Source organism: Tubulanus polymorphus, chromosome 9 (genome assembly GCF_964204645.1).
Source record: "Tubulanus polymorphus chromosome 9, tnTubPoly1.2, whole genome shotgun sequence".
Taxonomy (NCBI): domain Eukaryota; kingdom Metazoa; phylum Nemertea; class Palaeonemertea; order Tubulaniformes; family Tubulanidae; genus Tubulanus; species Tubulanus polymorphus.
The window spans coordinates 11,717,788-11,735,366 of record NC_134033.1 but is presented as its reverse complement, the minus strand read 5'-3'; the positions used below and the strand labels follow the sequence as shown (position 1 = coordinate 11,735,366).

The 17,579-nt window shown below is 38.8% G+C and overlaps 1 protein-coding gene across 1 annotated transcript; it reads left to right on the top strand.

Annotated features, from left to right (window-relative positions):
* Positions 1 to 3,484: 3,484 nt before the first annotated feature.
* Positions 3,485 to 5,707, top strand: LOC141910943 (uncharacterized). Its single transcript, XM_074801831.1, has 6 exons — positions 3,485 to 3,643; positions 3,730 to 3,837; positions 4,041 to 4,157; positions 4,580 to 4,908; positions 5,161 to 5,419; positions 5,558 to 5,707. The coding sequence occupies exons 1-5, from the start codon at positions 3,508 to 3,510 to the stop codon at positions 5,413 to 5,415; spliced, it is 945 nt and encodes a 314-aa protein (XP_074657932.1). The 5' UTR covers positions 3,485 to 3,507; the 3' UTR covers positions 5,416 to 5,419; positions 5,558 to 5,707.
* Positions 5,708 to 17,579: the final 11,872 nt, after the last annotated feature.

Below are 17,579 nucleotides of genomic sequence, written 5' to 3'. Positions count from 1 at the left end.
TTGAAAAACATCTTTATTATTGCAGGTTACGTTTTCATTGTTCTGTGCTTTGCTGTGACAGGCACAAAGAGCGGTTAGTATACATTTTATACACAATCGAATTTTGCCAGACAATAACAAAAGATAAATGGTTGAATTTAGTGATTGATATATAGCTATGCACTGATATGTAAATCTATATTTTGTAGCATCACCAATTTGCGACTTCAAAGGGAGTTGTAAGAATGGATGTGAAGTCATAAAAGGCCAGCAAATCGCTTGTGAATGTTTTCCTGGTTACACAGGATCCCTCTGCGAGTACAGTATGTTTTATTGAAGAAGGAAATTCTTAATTTCGTTGGCAATCAATAATTTTACCAAATTTTCCAAAAGAAGAGGCAATTTCTTGAAGCAAAATATATTGATAGATGCTTCAAGAAAACGCAAATAGATATGACATTAAAATCATAAGCTTGTTTCGTACCTCCGCGGAGCTATTTGAATTGTCTTATCCGTTACTGTTCAATTATCCAAACATGATTAATTGTTAAAAATGGCTATTTGAGTTATTCTTGTAGGAACTTGTTTAGACTATTGTCAAAATGGGGGTACGTGCGCATGGAATAGCCAGAGAGTTCCTGAATGCGCGTGTACCAGTGAATGGACCGGGACGACATGCACTCAAGGTAGGTGTTAGATAGGCATATTGGAAACCTAAAGTTTTTCTTGGTTACGCCATATTAACGAGCCTACGTTAATAGACTAAGGAGCCTGTGCGCACATTATATCACGGTTCATGTTGTTATAAATGACAGCAAGTCGAAGACTACATTGCGGCCCTTATTTCGTCGGCTAACAGAGTAAAATGCGACGACTATAACGGATTTTCGCAAGAACGAATGCTCAAACACGTCTACTTATTGTGATGCAGATCTGTAGAGAGAAAGAGACAAAGGCGCAAGGTATCCGATTGGCTACTGAACAGCCGCTAGCGCACGTTAAGGTTAAGTGATAGATGGGACCAGCGCGCGGTCCTCAGTGTCACATCGCACAAATACGATTGTCCACCGTTCGATGGACTATTTCCCTTTTCTTGACTACGTCATAGTAACGACAGATTTAGATTTTTTTTGTAAATCACGTAGTGTTCGTTGCGGAATGATAAGTGACAAACAAAATTGTCACTTTTCTACTTTGAAAATACTTAATTGTCGTTCACTTTAATGTATATTTTGTAAATAGTGCACTTTCCATTTTATCCCATGGATGCACTAAAACCACCTGAACAAATTTCGAAAACATTTTCTTTCGACAGCGGCGATGCAACCAATGACTCTTCCACCAGATCCATGTGTTACGAATCCGTGTCCACATGGACAAACGTGTACCATGTCCACTGATAGGAGGTCTCGTACCTGCGCGTCGATTTTGGGTAAGCACAACTTAATGTTCACCTTCAAGTAGTACGTATCAAACTATCAAATACTGACCAATTAAGAATTAACTATCAAATTGTTTCATTAACTAAAAAGCACTCTTCAATCTGAATGAAACAATTTTTTCTTTCTATTTCAGTGCCTATTATACGGCCGTGCAATAGTGTATGTTCGGTTTACGGCGATCCTCATTACAAAACGTTTGATCTGCTTCCATACAATTTCCAAGGCTCTTCTTGTGCATACATTTTGTCGGAGCACGCCGGTTACGCCGACGGAACCTGTAAATATCGTATATCTTCCCGGAACCTTCCGTATTATCGCGTGGCTTACGTCAAGTATGCGATTATTGAATACAACGGATACAAACTTGAGTTCAATCACAAATATCTGTGGGTAAGATATGTACATTATGCAATCAGTCTTAAGTAAATCTGTTAATGAAAGTTAGCTTCTTTTTGATTGCAAGTAAAAGTGCTTTAACAATCCTTCAGTTCTTGGTTTTATTCAAAGTAGAAATCTACAAATTGCCAGTGTTTTAGAGTCAAATCTGCAAAGTTGCTGTAGCATTTCTAGTTTAATTTTCTCAATGTACATCTAGTCTGGTCTAATATAATCATTCCATCATTTAGATAAACGGAGTTCGTCAATGCGGCTGCGTCACACTCCCGGGAATAATGATCACGAAATGTTATGGAAGCTATAGCGTGCAGTTGTTAAACTGTGGAGTCTTAGTGCAATACGTCTACGGGTACAAACTCTATGTAAGATACGGTGGAAGATCAGGTCCAAACAATTTGGGCGGTAGATTGACCGGGTTATGTGGAAATTGTAATGGAAATTATGCTGACGACAATCCAGCGACGGCGAGTTGCTTACTTGGCATCGATAACCAGTGCGTCGTACCGGGAAGGTAGGTTTATCAAAAATGTATGCAATGTCTTTTCCGAGAAATAGAGAATCATGTCCAGATTAGGTGAAGTAAATCAGTAAGTTCCATGCTCGGTTTCTTTGAAATATTTGATCTTTTTACAGCTGTGTTGCGAGGGCCGGAAGACGTAAGCGACAAGCTCCAGCGTAAGTATCACACAAAAACTAGAACAAATTATGTCAAAATACATCAAGGGCAAAAGAAACCACATTCACTGAATGTCTACGATCATTATTCAAATCCCACGCGCCTAGGATGTGAATTTTGCCGGAGGTTAACGGAAATTTCTATTTGATCATCTTGCATTTCGCACCTTGTACATACTGTCTTAGATTTCACGTTTGTATCGAGTAATTCTGATCGAGTTTCTAGTAAAGTTGCCGTAAATATTTTCCATTGAAGTTGATATTTTCGTCTGTTTCAAGTGAGCCATTCGTACCAACGGAAGCCGATAAGACGAAATACGGTGCTGATAATTTCTGCGGTCTGTTGAATAAAGTTGACGGTCCATTCGGTGAATGTATCGGTGCTAATGATACCACTATAACCACGACTTTCGACAACTGTGTATTTGACGGAGCGGCGATGAGAGGTGATATGCAAGCCATTTGTTCGTCGCTAACCGAGGCGGAGACTGCGTGTGAAGAGGCTGGACATACAGTGGCCACGTGGAGAACGGCAAATTTGTGCCGTAAGAGAAATTATGTTATGTATAGATAATAGAAATAACTAAGCGATGGAAGAAAGGTTTTCTGATATAGAAAGAAAGATTGCATGAATTCATTAATACCAGAAATTGTTCCGTCTGATGTGCCTGTCACGCAGAGTATGCCGTACACTTTGTAGGTCCGCTGAATCACGATTTTCAAATCTATAGAAACATCTTTGACATTATTTACACTCGACGTGTTCAAAGATACACGATATAATCGCGATACTCCCGTGAATCTGAATACAAATTTGTTTTAAACTCAGAACATACCGGCATAGACTACATAATGGCATTTAGCTCATATAGAATTAATTTTAAAAAAACAAAAGAGATAAAAACCACTAAAAGACAAGAAACATAGAGACTAAATCGTGTATAATGTTATAGTAGCGCTGATATATTTTATTTTAGTGCCAAATTGTCCCGCAAACAGTGCTTTTAACAGAAAAATGTCCGGTTGTCAACCAACATGTGAACAACGAACCGTCGATGCGGCAAATTGTGATTTACCAAACTCTGCCGGATGTGAATGCGATGCCGGTTTTATTTACACCGCGTCGAGATGCATCCCGGTTGCTGATTGCGGTAGGTTGAACCGTTATTTAAATCTCCTCAATTGTAATCTCAAGTTCATTTCTCCAGTTGTTAACATTAATCACATTTTGTTGTAGATATTTGCACCAATACGAACTGTTCAAACGGTGGTGAATGTTACTCTGTTGACGGTAAACCTGTGTGTGACTGCCCTCCTAATTTCTCAGGGGATCTCTGTGAAATAGGTAAGTGATGTCGGGTCTCAAATATCGCATATTGTTAATCGTAAATCGCATATTGTTTATCGCATATTGTTAATCGTAAAACGCGTATTGTTTATCGCATATCGTTAATCGTAAATCGCATATTGTTTATCGCATGTTGTTAATAGTAAATCGCATATTGCGAGTCTCTGAGTTTAAATGGCGTTCTGCATTTCTCATTTCAGTCGGTGACCCGTGTGACCCGAATCCATGTCAGAATGGAGGAACGTGCTCCAAGAACGAGTTAGGAGAAGCAAATTGCGCCTGCACCAATTCATTTGCCGGACCACTCTGCAAATTCGGTAAATAAAAGTCATCGTTGGGCCACGAGATTTTTCCTTCAAAGTCATGTATTTTTGCTAAATCTTTTCTTAACTATAGAGAGTGGTGGGTGGGGAATTTAAAACGCATGTATTTTTTATTTTTCATTTATTATAGTGACATGAAAATAGACAGAATATAAAGGTTTGGTACCCAGCCCTAATATAGAATTATGAGTCACTTTATGTATTTTGATATCTAATTCAAACTACCCGTCATCTACAATCGTGTGACTATTGTCTATTATGGGTGGAGCTTTACGCATTATCCGTATTTGACAACAAGCATTAGCGGCTAAACGAAGTACATTTAATGATACAATACAGCTCTAGCCACTGGCCGTGACGTCAGTGCAACACACTCAGACTAATTGAATTATATTCTGTATTTTTCGTTGGCTTAGGGATAGATGCAACTGCTACGACACCGAAATCGTCACCGACCACACCACCAACACCTGCACCGACACCTGCACCGACACCACCACCATCAACGTGTAATGTAAAAGTTGGAGGAAAGAACATGACTAGAGGCAGTTGGAAACACGTGAACTCATTAGTAGTTCTTCTCGATTACAAAATACCGTGTGATTCCTCCATTATTCGTTGGAACTACTATTCGACCGGCAACGGCAGGGATGTGAATGGCGCAGTTTTCAGAAAAACCGGTAGCCACACTTTCAAACTTATCGGGTTCCAGGTTCTGAGCGGCGCGAAAACAGGAAAAGTTTCGGTAATTTTGTTTTTTTCTTTTTAATTCTAATCCATTTCACCTAAATATGCGTTGACACGACAGTTTTTTGAACCAATCATTAAAATCGGGATATACTGATGATATCTATCATATAGGTCTATGTATTTACTTGGTTTAAAGACATCCAGTGAATGAAGTAATTGAGCCTGATTAGTAATATGCGTGACTTCACGATCACGATGTGTTTGAAATAGACCTTATCTTAGCACATATATCTACTCATTTTAACAGGTTGATGTACCGGTAGATCAGCGCATTGCAGTCAAGAAAGGAGATTTCTTGGGTATATTCACAACAGTCAATAATTCGAAGGTTTTAACTTGTGATCTATCAGTCGACGTGAAACCACCAGGATTCACGACTTACGAATATATCAGATACAAAAATTACGCCACTCAATACGATCTTGTGGCTGGTACAGAATTTAAGACAAAAACTAAGACACGCAAATATCGACGATACGCCTTAAACGTCGACTTAGAGTAAACAGGTGAGCTGCTCACTTCAAGGAATCCAACAAATCTATCCGCAAACAATCGGCTAAAGTTAAACGATTTGTCTGAATCATCCCAGACGAAGTGTATATATTATTCGCTTTTCTTGTAAAGGAATCTCATTTCTCATTTAGTAAGTGTCGATGACACGAAGTCGGAAATTGAAATCTTCAACACGGGAATAAGTTTCATCGAAATAAATATCCAACATTGTTTCGTTCGAAGTTTTTCCTTCGCACATATATACAACAGCTGTATTCCGATAGTGTCAAACTATATTTCGAATCCTGCAAGTTTAAAAAAATTATGTACCAGTCGTTCAAATCGCCAATAAAATTCTGTTTCTGCTAAATGAAATATTGTTGTTTGTCGCATGTTTTCGATTGTTTGGGGTTATCGCAGAGATGGGAGTTTGAGTCGCTGGAGGTTTTTTATTTTGCATCTGAGAGAGTATTTGCTGCTTGAAAAGGAATTGCAAGGACGTTGTAGATTGTGCCAAATTTTTTGAGGATTAGAAATTGATTTAGAGTCGATCTCGTTTGTTTGACCGACAGTGGTGGAAACATAACAACAAAATACAACTGCGAAATAGCAGCGATAACGGGTTTTCTGCTTTCTGTATCGTTCACATTGGGATTTGAAAAAAGTCAGGAATTCGAACCTGAAACCTTCTTAAGTTGACAATCGATCAACGATAACAATAAGTAGTAAATCAAAACACACTCAATTGAATTTAATTGGCCCGGATGTCAGGCCACTGTCGATACGGGCTTCCATGGATTGCCAAATTGGTAACTTACACCGATGGTAGAGGACAGTATCCCTGTAATAAAAAAAACAAAGGTGGCAACTAATCGTCAATCTGAAAATTACCTCTCCACTTCAATGGACTGCATTTCAGAATATTCTCAACCAATTTACATGAAATTTAATAAAAACTATAGAAGTCGTTCCGCTTCCTGCGAGCTTAGAACCACCACTAAACGACAAATATCTCACAGCGAAATCAGCGTTTATTTACGGGAGGTGCACCGATAGCGGACAGCAAATGGCGGCTTTTTCACTTGACATGATGATTTCTATGTGTGTATCTAACTGATCTTAATAAACCATTTTACAGTTGCTAGCCGTCATTTTGTAAGGGTACTTTCGTCCCGTATTGTTGGGTCATTTTTTTTCTTTTTTTTTTAAAACTATCCGTGATGTGTGTTGTATCATATTTCATCTGTCCGTGGATGGATTTTGACAGTTTCAGCAACATTCAAACCGCGTGAATCTCTAGTATTCAGTTATGTTAAAATCATTTTTAGAATTTGCAACAATGCGACATGAGATCGATATAAAAATCGGTGGTCAGTTTTTGCCGTGCGCATAGAAATCCAGGGTACTGAACTTTGAAGTTCGTTATTTTCAGAAATAATTTTCTAAAAAATCCAAACATTTCAACTGTGCGCATAAACGCCCCCTTTCAGGTGAACTTTAAAACTTTAAGATATCTTGCCTAGTTTTTTTCCTATGGCACTTAAACTGCAGCGCGTGTATTGTCATTCCGAGATTCGGCGCTGTTTTCTTTGCGTGCATTTCAGTATATGGGTGTTATTTTTTCATTTTTACTACACTTGTCTCTACGGAAAATGGTTTTAATTGTTGGTACGAGTATCAGGTTTTAATACTGTTGAGTTCATCGGACGCGATTTTAGGTGGGCAAATATTGAATTCCTATGCAATGCAATGAGGAACCATGGTTATAACTGATAAATGTCAGAATGTTCCAAGGGACTATTTTGTTTCCACATCAATAAAACCAAGTCCTAGGGACAAATCAAAACAATCTGCCCAAAATCTATGGATATGAATAATCAATGATCTTACTATGTATGTACATGTTCAGATATCATTCAAATGATATACCTCAAAGGTAAAAACCTAATGCGAATGGGCATAACATCGCGGACATACCGGACCGAATATCGAATCATACATGTATGCGACTGCGAGTCCTTAGCGTTTTATTCGAACGAGAATGTCCAAAAATCTGGTTTCAGATATGAGTTCATTCCGACGTTCGGTAAGTTTTATGTAATGTTTATGATCGGACGTACTACTGTTATCTATTTTGAACAAGCCTTTACATCTCTGACAATGAATCGTGTCAGCTACATTTGAATTTCTCCCATCTTGCAATTTCCTGTCATTTCGCCTTCATCCAATGGCCTATAAAATAAGTAAATTACGTAACGGGTCGCAGAACCTTCTGTTAGTCAGATCATGTCGTCTTAAGTCATTCGGCGGACGTGCATTTGAGACATCTGCACCTATAGTGTGGAACTCCCTTCCGCAACCTCTCCGTGATATTGACTCTCTACCAGCATTCAAAGCACAGCTCAAGACATTTCTGTTCAAGTCATCATCTTCGTCTGGAGAGCGCCTTTGATAATAGCCCTGCTATTTACAAGGCGCTATAGAAATTTCCTATCCTATCCTATCCTGAAATACTTTTTTTAAGAAAATAAGACAGTCTTATTCAAAATATGGTTATTATTCACACTACAGTGACCCCGTCACCCCCGGGATTAACATCGACCACGCGGAAACCGAAGACTACAACCATGAGATCAACAACAACCATGAGACCAACATCAACCATGAGACCAACAACGACCAGGAAATGGTTTGGGCGGATTCAGGACTCGGTCCCACAGTTGTGAGTTAGAGTTAACGCTGAGTTAAAGTTAGTTCATCTTCAATGTTTTAACTATAGAGTCAAATTTAACTCAGACCTGTGGAACAGGGTCCAGAATTGTCGGTGGCCAAGAAGCTCGTCCCGGAAGCTGGCCGTGGATGGCTGGTCTGACAAACAACGGATTCCAAGGATGTTGAGCCACTTTGATCGACCCACAGTGGGCTATCAGCCCCGCTCATTGTTTTGGACAGTAGTTAATTAAATTCATTTTCAATTAGTGAAGTGAACGGACGGTATCAACTCAATGGAATCGTGTCATGGGGATACGGATGTGCTCAAGATAGAAGCCCCTCGCAAAGACACCCATCTCGAAGCCGTACACAATTTCGTATCGTACATGATTTGTCGGGACTTGTCAAATAAAATGAAATTCCAATCAACACCAGTGAATGGCTTTCACTTACACTCACTTTCATAACATACGCCTCATAATATCGCATATATCAATATTCAAGCGATTGAAGTATTAATATCTTGTTCAGATGAAATATTTTTCATTTCATTAGTTTCTCCTTTCAGACATCCAGCTGTTTGATTAACTAAATATTACCGACTTTATCGGAACGAAAATATTTTCAATTTTCAAGTGGTCGACATACGTATCACTTCGGCAAGAGGGTATTATTGGATAATTCGCTTCATGATATGAATATATGTATATACGGAAGAATGAGATTTTGTCAATCTTACAGCCATCGAAGATAGATCAGCGATTGATTAAGCTTTAGCCAACGATGAATCAGTCGTTGCAAATCAGCAAAACTAAAAACTCGTTTATATTTGTATCGCGTTGAAATGACTGCGTCACGTGTTATCATTGCGGCAATACCGACTTTGAAAGACAAGAGGAACCTAAAACTAATGAGTTCTCGTTAACTAATTAAGCGAAAAGTTATGGCTGTTTTAGAACGATCTCTTCATCATAGTACAGTCGTATTTTGGTATACTAAAATTGAAATCACGTATCGACAAAATCCACGACAATAATTCTAAAAGACGAGAATTCTGATTTACATTCAATAGGGCAATTTCATATTTTACTGGGAATAAACTTGATTGTCAAATCAGAAATCTCTCTTCCCTGTCACAATTCCAATCCTATTACGTGAAAGGCCATTTCAAATTCATCTTAAGTACAGTATCTACCAGGAATTCATGATGAGGTTAACCTGAACAGACTTCGCGCAGACTTCTTACTGAAACATCATATGTCCATGCATGATTTTGGCAACAAAGTATGTCCTCATTGTTCGTACTGTGACGTAAACCTCATTACTCGTCATTTTATCTTCCAGTGCCGTAACCCATCCCATGTATTAGAAATCGACCAACTTCGTCTTTTCCGCGAACTAGCAAGTTAAACAGACTGACACAATCCGACAAAATGTTCCCTCTTACTAAACGGCAATAAAGACCTTACTTATGAGATGAACTGTGCACTTTTAAAACGAGTTGCCAGTTTTATTACTGCAAATCATGGTGAACTAAAAGCCGTTTTTTATCATTTTCCGTTGTTATCCGGAGAAATTCGAGCACATGCAAAATGACGTTATGTTTGTAAAGACTTAATCATTGTATAAATATATTTCAACTATAGACGTCTCCAACTGTATATCTAATAACATGCTATTCTACCTCGCATACAATGTCTTTTAGATTTGCGAGGCATGAAATTATTAACGTATAGAAGACTTAATCTGAAATGAAACCTACTGTTGAAAAACAAATATCCAATGGAAGTGATACTCACGATTGCCAATTACAATTGTAAAATAAGATCAATAAATATTCGATCTAGTAACATGTACTTGTGATGATAGATCCATTGTTATTCGAACACTTTGGAGAATTTTATTAGATTTGGAGGATACTCTGTTTACTGCATAACCATGGCCAATATTAGTAATATTCCTTTAAATATGATCAAATATTTGATATTTCACTAAGCTCATAGCATGAAAACCACAGACGACTGAATCGGTCAGCATGATGTTAGGTAAGTAACGTGACCATCTGAGCCGGTACATTTGCCAGTAACCGTAACCGACATGAGCAGGGAAGCAACTGGAAGGATCTCGTATCCCGCTAGTCGGCCTCAGCTACTGGGAATCGGAGCGCAGTCGACAAAAGCTGGGCTGCGATCGCGGTTGCTCTCAGTTGCGTCGGTAGGAGTCGGTAGGCGTCCCGTCGCTTATCGACATAAAAGCCAGCCTTTTAGAGCCGCGTATCTCGATGCAATTAGGTTTGGATCCCAGCACGGCAATGCCTTATTGAAAAACATCTTTATTATTGCAGGTTACGTTTTCATTGTTCTGTGCTTTGCTGTGACAGGCACAAAGAGCGGTTAGTATACATTTTATACACAATCGAATTTTGCCAGACAATAACAAAAGATAAATGGTTGAATTTAGTGATTGATATATAGCTATGCACTGATATGTAAATCTATATTTTGTAGCATCACCAATTTGCGACTTCAAAGGGAGTTGTAAGAATGGATGTGAAGTCATAAAAGGCCAGCAAATCGCTTGTGAATGTTTTCCTGGTTACACAGGATCCCTTTGCGAGTACAGTATGTTTTATTGAAGAAGGAAATTCTTAATTTCGTTGGCAATCAATGATTTTACCAAATTTTCCAAAAGAAGAGGCAATTTCTTGAAGCAAAATATATTGATAGATGCTTCAAGAAAACGCAAATAGATATGACATTTAAATCATAAACTTGTTTCGTACCTCCGCGGAGCTATTTGAATTGTCTCATCCGTTACTGTTCCATTATCCAAACATGATTAATTGTAAAAATGGCTATTTGAATTATTCTTGTAGGAACTTGTTTAGACTATTGTCAAAATGGGGGTACGTGCGCATGGAATAGCCAGAGAGTTCCTGAATGCACATGTACCAGTGAATGGACCGGGACGACATGCACTCAAGGTAGGTGCTCGATTGGCATATTGGAAACCTGAAGTTTTTCTTGGTTACGCCATATTAACGAGCCTACGTTAATAGACAAAGGAGCCTGTGCGCACATAATATCACGGTTCATGTTGTTATAAATGACAGCAAGTCGAAGACTACATTGCGGTCCTTATTTCGTCGGCTAACAGAGTAAAATGCGACGACTATAATGGATTTTTGCAAGAACGGATGTTCAAACACGTCTACTTAATGTGATGCAGAACTGTAGAGAGAAACAGACAAAGGCGCAAGGTATCCGATCGGCTACCTGAACAGCCGCTCGCGCACGTTAAGGTTAAGTGATAGATGGGACCAGCGCGCGGTCCTCAGTCTCACATCGCGCAAATACGATTGTCCACCGTTCGATGGACTATTTCCCTTTTCTTGACTACGTCATAGTAACGACAGATTTAGATTTTTTTGTAAATCACGTAGTGTTCGTTGTGGAATGATAAGTGACAAACAAAATTGTCACTTTTCTACTTTGAAGATACTTAATTGTCGTTCACTTTAATGTATATTTTGTAAATAGTGCACTTTCCATTTTATCCCATGGATGCACTAAAACCACCTGAACAAATTTCGAAAACATTTTCTTTCGACAGCGGTGATGCAACCAGTGACTGTTCCACCAGATCCATGTGTTAAGAATCCGTGTCCACCTGGACAAAAGTGTACCGTGTCCACTGATAGGAGGTCTCGTACCTGCGCGTCGATTTGTGGTAAGTACAACTTTATGTTCACCTTCAAGTAGCGCGTATCAAACTATCAAATACTGATCTTAAACATCACCACAATTACAGCGAACCCGTGCAGTCCAAATCCGTGCAAAAACAATGCAATCTGTCAAGTGGTCAACAATCAACCAGTGTGCCAGTGTTTAACCGGATTCCAAGGCGCCCGCTGTGAAGGTTAGTTAAATAGTTAAAAAGGCTGATTATCTACTATTCACTTCTAAATAAATAAGGACTCTACTTATTCCGAGGCTGGAGGTAGGAACTTTGATACCCAGTCAAATTGTTTCATAAACCTAAAAGCACTTTCTAATCTAAATGAAACAATATTCCTATTTCAGTGCCTATTATACGACCGTGCAATAGTGTCTGTTCGGTTTACGGCGATCCTCATTACAAATCGTTGGATCGGCGTCCATTCAACTTCCAAGGCTCTTCTTGTGCATACATTTTGTCGGAGCACGCCGGTTACGCAGACGGAACCTGCAAATATCGTGTATCTTCTCGGAACCTTCCGTATTATCGCGTGGCTTACGTCAAATATGCGATTGTTGAATACAACGGATACAGACTTGAGTTCAATCACCAATATCTGTGGGTAAGATATATATTCTGCAATCGGTCTTATGTAAATCTGTTGATGAAAGTTTGCTTCTTTTTGATTGCAAGTAAAATAGCTCAAACAATCCTTCAATTCTTTCTTGGTTTTATTCAAAGTAGAAATCGACAAATTGTCAGTGTTTTAGAGTCAAATCTTAAAATTTACGTGACAACTAAAAGACTTGCTGCAGTATTTCCAGTTTAATTTTCTCAATGTACATCTAGTCTGGTGTAATATAATAATTCCATCATTTAGATAAACGGAGTTCGTCAATGCGGCTGCGTCACACTCCCGGGAATAAAGATCACGAAATGTTATAGAAGCTATAGCGTGCAGTTGTTAAACTGTGGAGTCTTAGTGCAATACGTCTACGGGTACAGACTCTATGTAAGATACGGTGGAAGATCAGGTCCAAACAATTTCGGCGGTCGATTGACCGGGTTATGTGGAAATTGTAATGGAAATTATGCTGACGACAATCCTGCGACGGCGACTTGCTTACTTGGCATCGATAACCAGTGCGTCGTACCGGGAAGGTAGGTTTATGAAAAATGTATACAATGTCATTTCCGAGAAATAGAGAATCAGTAGATTCCAGATTAGGTGAAGTAAATCAGTAAGTTCCATACTCGGTTTCTTTGAAATATTGGATCTTTTTACAGCTGTGTTGCGAGGGCCGGAAGACGTAAGCGACAAGCTCCAGCGTAAGTATCAAACGAAAACTAGAACAAATACGTTAAAATACATCAGGGGCAAAAGAAACCACGTTCACTCAACGTCTACGATCATTATTCAAATCCCACGCGCCTAGGATGTGAATTTTGCCGCAGGTTACTTAACGGAAATTTCTATTTGATCATCTTGCATTTCGCACCTTGTACATACTGTCTTAGATTTCACGTTTGTATCGACTAATTCTGATCTAGTATCTTGTAAAGTTGCCGCATATATTTTCGATTGAAGTTGATATTTTCGTCTGTTTCAAGTGAGCCATTCGTAGTAACGGAAGCCGATAAGACGAAATACGGTGCTGATAATTTCTGCGGTCTGTTGAATAAAGCTGACGGTCCATTCGGTGAATGTATCGGTGCTAATGATACCACTATAACCACGACTTTCGACAACTGTGTATTTGACGGAGCTGCGATGAGAGGTGATATGGAAACCATTTGTTCGTCGCTTTCTGAGGCAGAGACCGCGTGCGAAGAGGCTGGACATACAGTGACCACGTGGAGAACGGCAAATTTGTGCCGTAAGAGAAATTATGTGATGTATAGATAATAGAAATAACTAAGCGATGGAAGAAAGGTTTTCTGATATAGAAAGAAAGATTGCATGAATTCATTAATACCAGAAATTGTTCCGTCTGATGTGCCTGTCACGCAGAGTATGCCGTACACTTTGTAGGTCCGCTGAATCACGATTTTCAAATCTATAGAAACGTCTTTAACATTATTTACACTCGACGTGTTCAAAGATACACGATATAATCGCGATACTCCCGTGAATCTGAATACAAATTTGTTTTAAACTCAGAACATACCGGCATAGACTACATAATGGCATTTAGCTCATATAGAATTAATTTTAAAAAAACAAAAGAGATAAAAACCACTAAAAGACAAGAAACATAGAGACTTAATCGTGTATAATGTTATAGTAGCGCTGATATATTTTATTTTAGTGCCGAATTGTCCCGCAAACAGTGCTTTTAACAGAAAAATGTCCGGTTGTCAACCAACATGTAAACAACGAACCGTCGATGCGGCAAATTGTGATTTACCAAACTCTGCCGGATGTGAATGCGATGCCGGTTTTATTTACACCGCGTCGAGATGCATCCCGGTTGCTGATTGCGGTAGGTTGAACCGTTATTTAAATCTCCTCAATTGTAATCTCAAGTTCATTTCTCCAGTTGTTAACATTAATCACATTTTGTTGTAGATATTTGCACCAATACGAACTGTTCAAACGGTGGTGAATGTTACTCTGTTGACGGTAAACCTGTGTGTGACTGCCCTCCTAATTTCTCAGGGGATCTCTGTGAAATAGGTAAGTGATGTCGGGTCTCAAATATCGCATATTGTTAATCGTAAATCGCATATTGTTTATCGCATATTGTTAATCGTAAAACGCATATTGTTTATCGCATATCGTTAATCGTAAATCGCATATTGTTTATCGCATGTTGTTAATAGTAAATCGCATATTGCGAGTCTCTGAGTTTAAATGGCGTTCTGCATTTCTCATTTCAGTCGGTGACCCGTGTGACCCGAATCCATGTCAGAATGGAGGAACGTGCTCCAAGAACGAGTTAGGAGAAGCAAATTGCGCCTGCACCAATTCATTCGCCGGACCACTCTGCAAATTCGGTAAATAAAAGTCATCGTTGGCCCACGAGATTTTTCCTTCAAAGTCATGTATTTTTGCTAAATCTTTTCTTAACTATAGAGAGTGGTGGGTGGGGAATTTAAAACGCATGTATTTTTTATTTTTCATTTATTATAGTGACATGAAAATAGACAGAATATAAAGGTTTGGTACCCAGCCCTAATATAGAATTATGAGTCACTTTATGTATTTTGATATCTAATTCAAACTACCCGTCATCTACAATCGTGTGACTATTGTCTATTATGGGTAGAGCTTTACGCATTATCCGTATTTGACAACAAGCATTAGCTGATAAACGAAGTACATTTAATGATACAATACAGCTCTAGCCACTGGCCGTGACGTCAGTGCAACACACTCAGACTAATTGAATTATATTCTGTATTTTTCGTTGGCTTAGGGATAGATGCAACTGCTACGACACCGAAATCGTCACCGACCACACCACCAACACCTGCACCGACACCTGCACCGACACCACCACCATCAACGTGTAATGTAAAAGTTGGAGGAAAGAACATGACTAGAGGCAGTTGGAAACACGTGAACTCATTAGTAGTTCTTCTCGATTACAAAATACCGTGTGATTCCTCCATTATTCGTTGGAACTACTATTCGACCGGCAACGGCAGGGATGTGAATGGCGCAGTTTTCAGAAAAACCGGTAGCCACACTTTCAAACTTATCGGGTTCCAGGTTCTGAGCGGCGCGAAAACAGGAAACGTTTCGGTAATTTTGTTTTTTTCTTTTTAATTCTAATCCATTTCACCTAAATATGCGTTGACACGACAGTTTTTTGAACCAATCATTAAAATCGGGATATACTGATGATATCTATCATATAGGTCTATGTATTTACTTGGTTTAAAGACATCCAGTGAATGAAGTAATTGAGCCTGATTAGTAATATGCGTGACTTCACGATCACGATGTGTTTGAAATAGACCTTATCTTAGCACATATATCTACTCATTTTAACAGGTTGATGTACCGGTAGATCAGCGCATTGCAGTCAAGAAAGGTGATTTCTTGGGTATATTCACAACAGTCAATAATTCGAAGGTTTTAACTTGTGATCTATCAGTCGACGTGAAACCACCAGGATTCACGACTTACGAATATATCAGATACAAAAATTACGCCACTCAATACGATCTTGTGGCTGGTACAGAATTTAAGACAAAAACTAAGACACGCAAGTATCGACGATACGCCTTAAACGTCGACTTAGAGTAAACAGGTGAGCTGCTCACTTCAAGGAATCCAACAAATCTATCCGCAAACAATCGGCTAAAGTTAAACGATTTGTCTGAATCATCCCAGACGAAGTGTATATATTATTCGCTTTTCTTGTAAAGGAATCTCATTTCTCATTTAGTAAGTGTCGATGACACGAAGTCGGAAATTGAAATCTTCAACACGGGAATAAGTTTCATCGAAATAAATATCCAACATTGTTTCGTTCGAAGTTTTTCCTTCGCACATATATACAACAGCTGTATTCCGATAGTGTCAAACTATATTTCGAATCCTGCAAGTTTAAAAAAATTATGTACCAGTCGTTCAAATCGCCAATAAAATTCTGTTTCTGCTAAATGAAATATTGTTGTTTGTCGCATGTTTTCGATTGTTTGGGGTTATCGCAGAGATGGGAGTTTGAGTCGTTGGAGGTTTTTTCATTTTGCATCTGAGAGAGTATTAGCTGCTTGAAAAGGAATTGCAAGGAAGTTGTAGATTGTGCCAAATTTTTTGAGGATTAGAAATTGATTTAGAGTCGATCTCGTTTGTTTGACCGACAGTGGTGGAAACATAACAACAAAATACAACTGCGAAATAGCAGCGATAACGGGTTTTCTGCTTTCTGTATGACATTGGGATTTGAAAAAATCAGGAATTCGAACCTGAAACCTTCTTAAGTTGACAATCGATCAACGATAACAATAAGTAGTAAATCAAAACACACTCAATTGAATTTAATTGGCCCGGATGTCAGGCCACTGTCGATACGGGCTTCCATGGATTGCCAAATTGGTAACTTACACCGATGGTAGAGGACAGTATCCCTGTAATAAAAAAACAAAGGTGGCAACTAATCGTCAATCTGAAAATTACCCCTCCACTTCAATGGACAGCATTTCAGAATATTCTAATCTAATAAAAACTAGAAGTCGTTCCGCTTCCTGCGTACTTAGAACCACCACTAAACGACAAATATCTCACAACGAAATCAGCGTTTATTTACGGGAGATAGTTAAAAATGGAGGTGCACCGATGGCGGACAGCAAATGGCGGCTTTTTCACTTGACATGATGATTTCTATGTGTTTATCTAACTGATCTTAATAAACCATTTTACAGTTGCTAGCCGCCATTTTGTAAGGGTACTTTCGTCCCGTATTGTTGGGTCATTTTTTTTCTCTTTTTTAAAAACTATCCGTGATGTGTGTTGTATCATAGTTCATCTGTCCGTGGATGGATTTTGACAGTTTCAGCAACATTCAAACCGCGTGAATCTCTAGTATTCAGTTATGTAAAAATCATTTTTAGAATTTGCAGCAATGCGACATGAGATCGATATAAAAATCGGTGGTCAGTTTTTGCCGTGCGCATAGAAATCCAGGGTACTGAACTTTGAAGTTCGTTATTTTCAGAAATAATTTTCTAAAAAATCCAAACATTTCAACTGTGCGCATAAACGCCCCCTTTCAGGTGAACTTTAAAACTTTA

Excerpts from the sequence above, each read along its gene's own strand:
- LOC141910943 (XM_074801831.1), top strand. The coding sequence starts at position 3,508 with ATGTCCGGTTGTCAACCAACATGTGAACAACGAACCGTCGATGCGGCA. Across the intron at positions 4,158-4,579 it reads CGGACCACTCTGCAAATTCG|GGATAGATGCAACTGCTACG; the intron begins GTAAATAAAAGT and ends TCGTTGGCTTAG. Across the intron at positions 4,909-5,160 it reads CGAAAACAGGAAAAGTTTCG|GTTGATGTACCGGTAGATCA; the intron begins GTAATTTTGTTT and ends TCATTTTAACAG.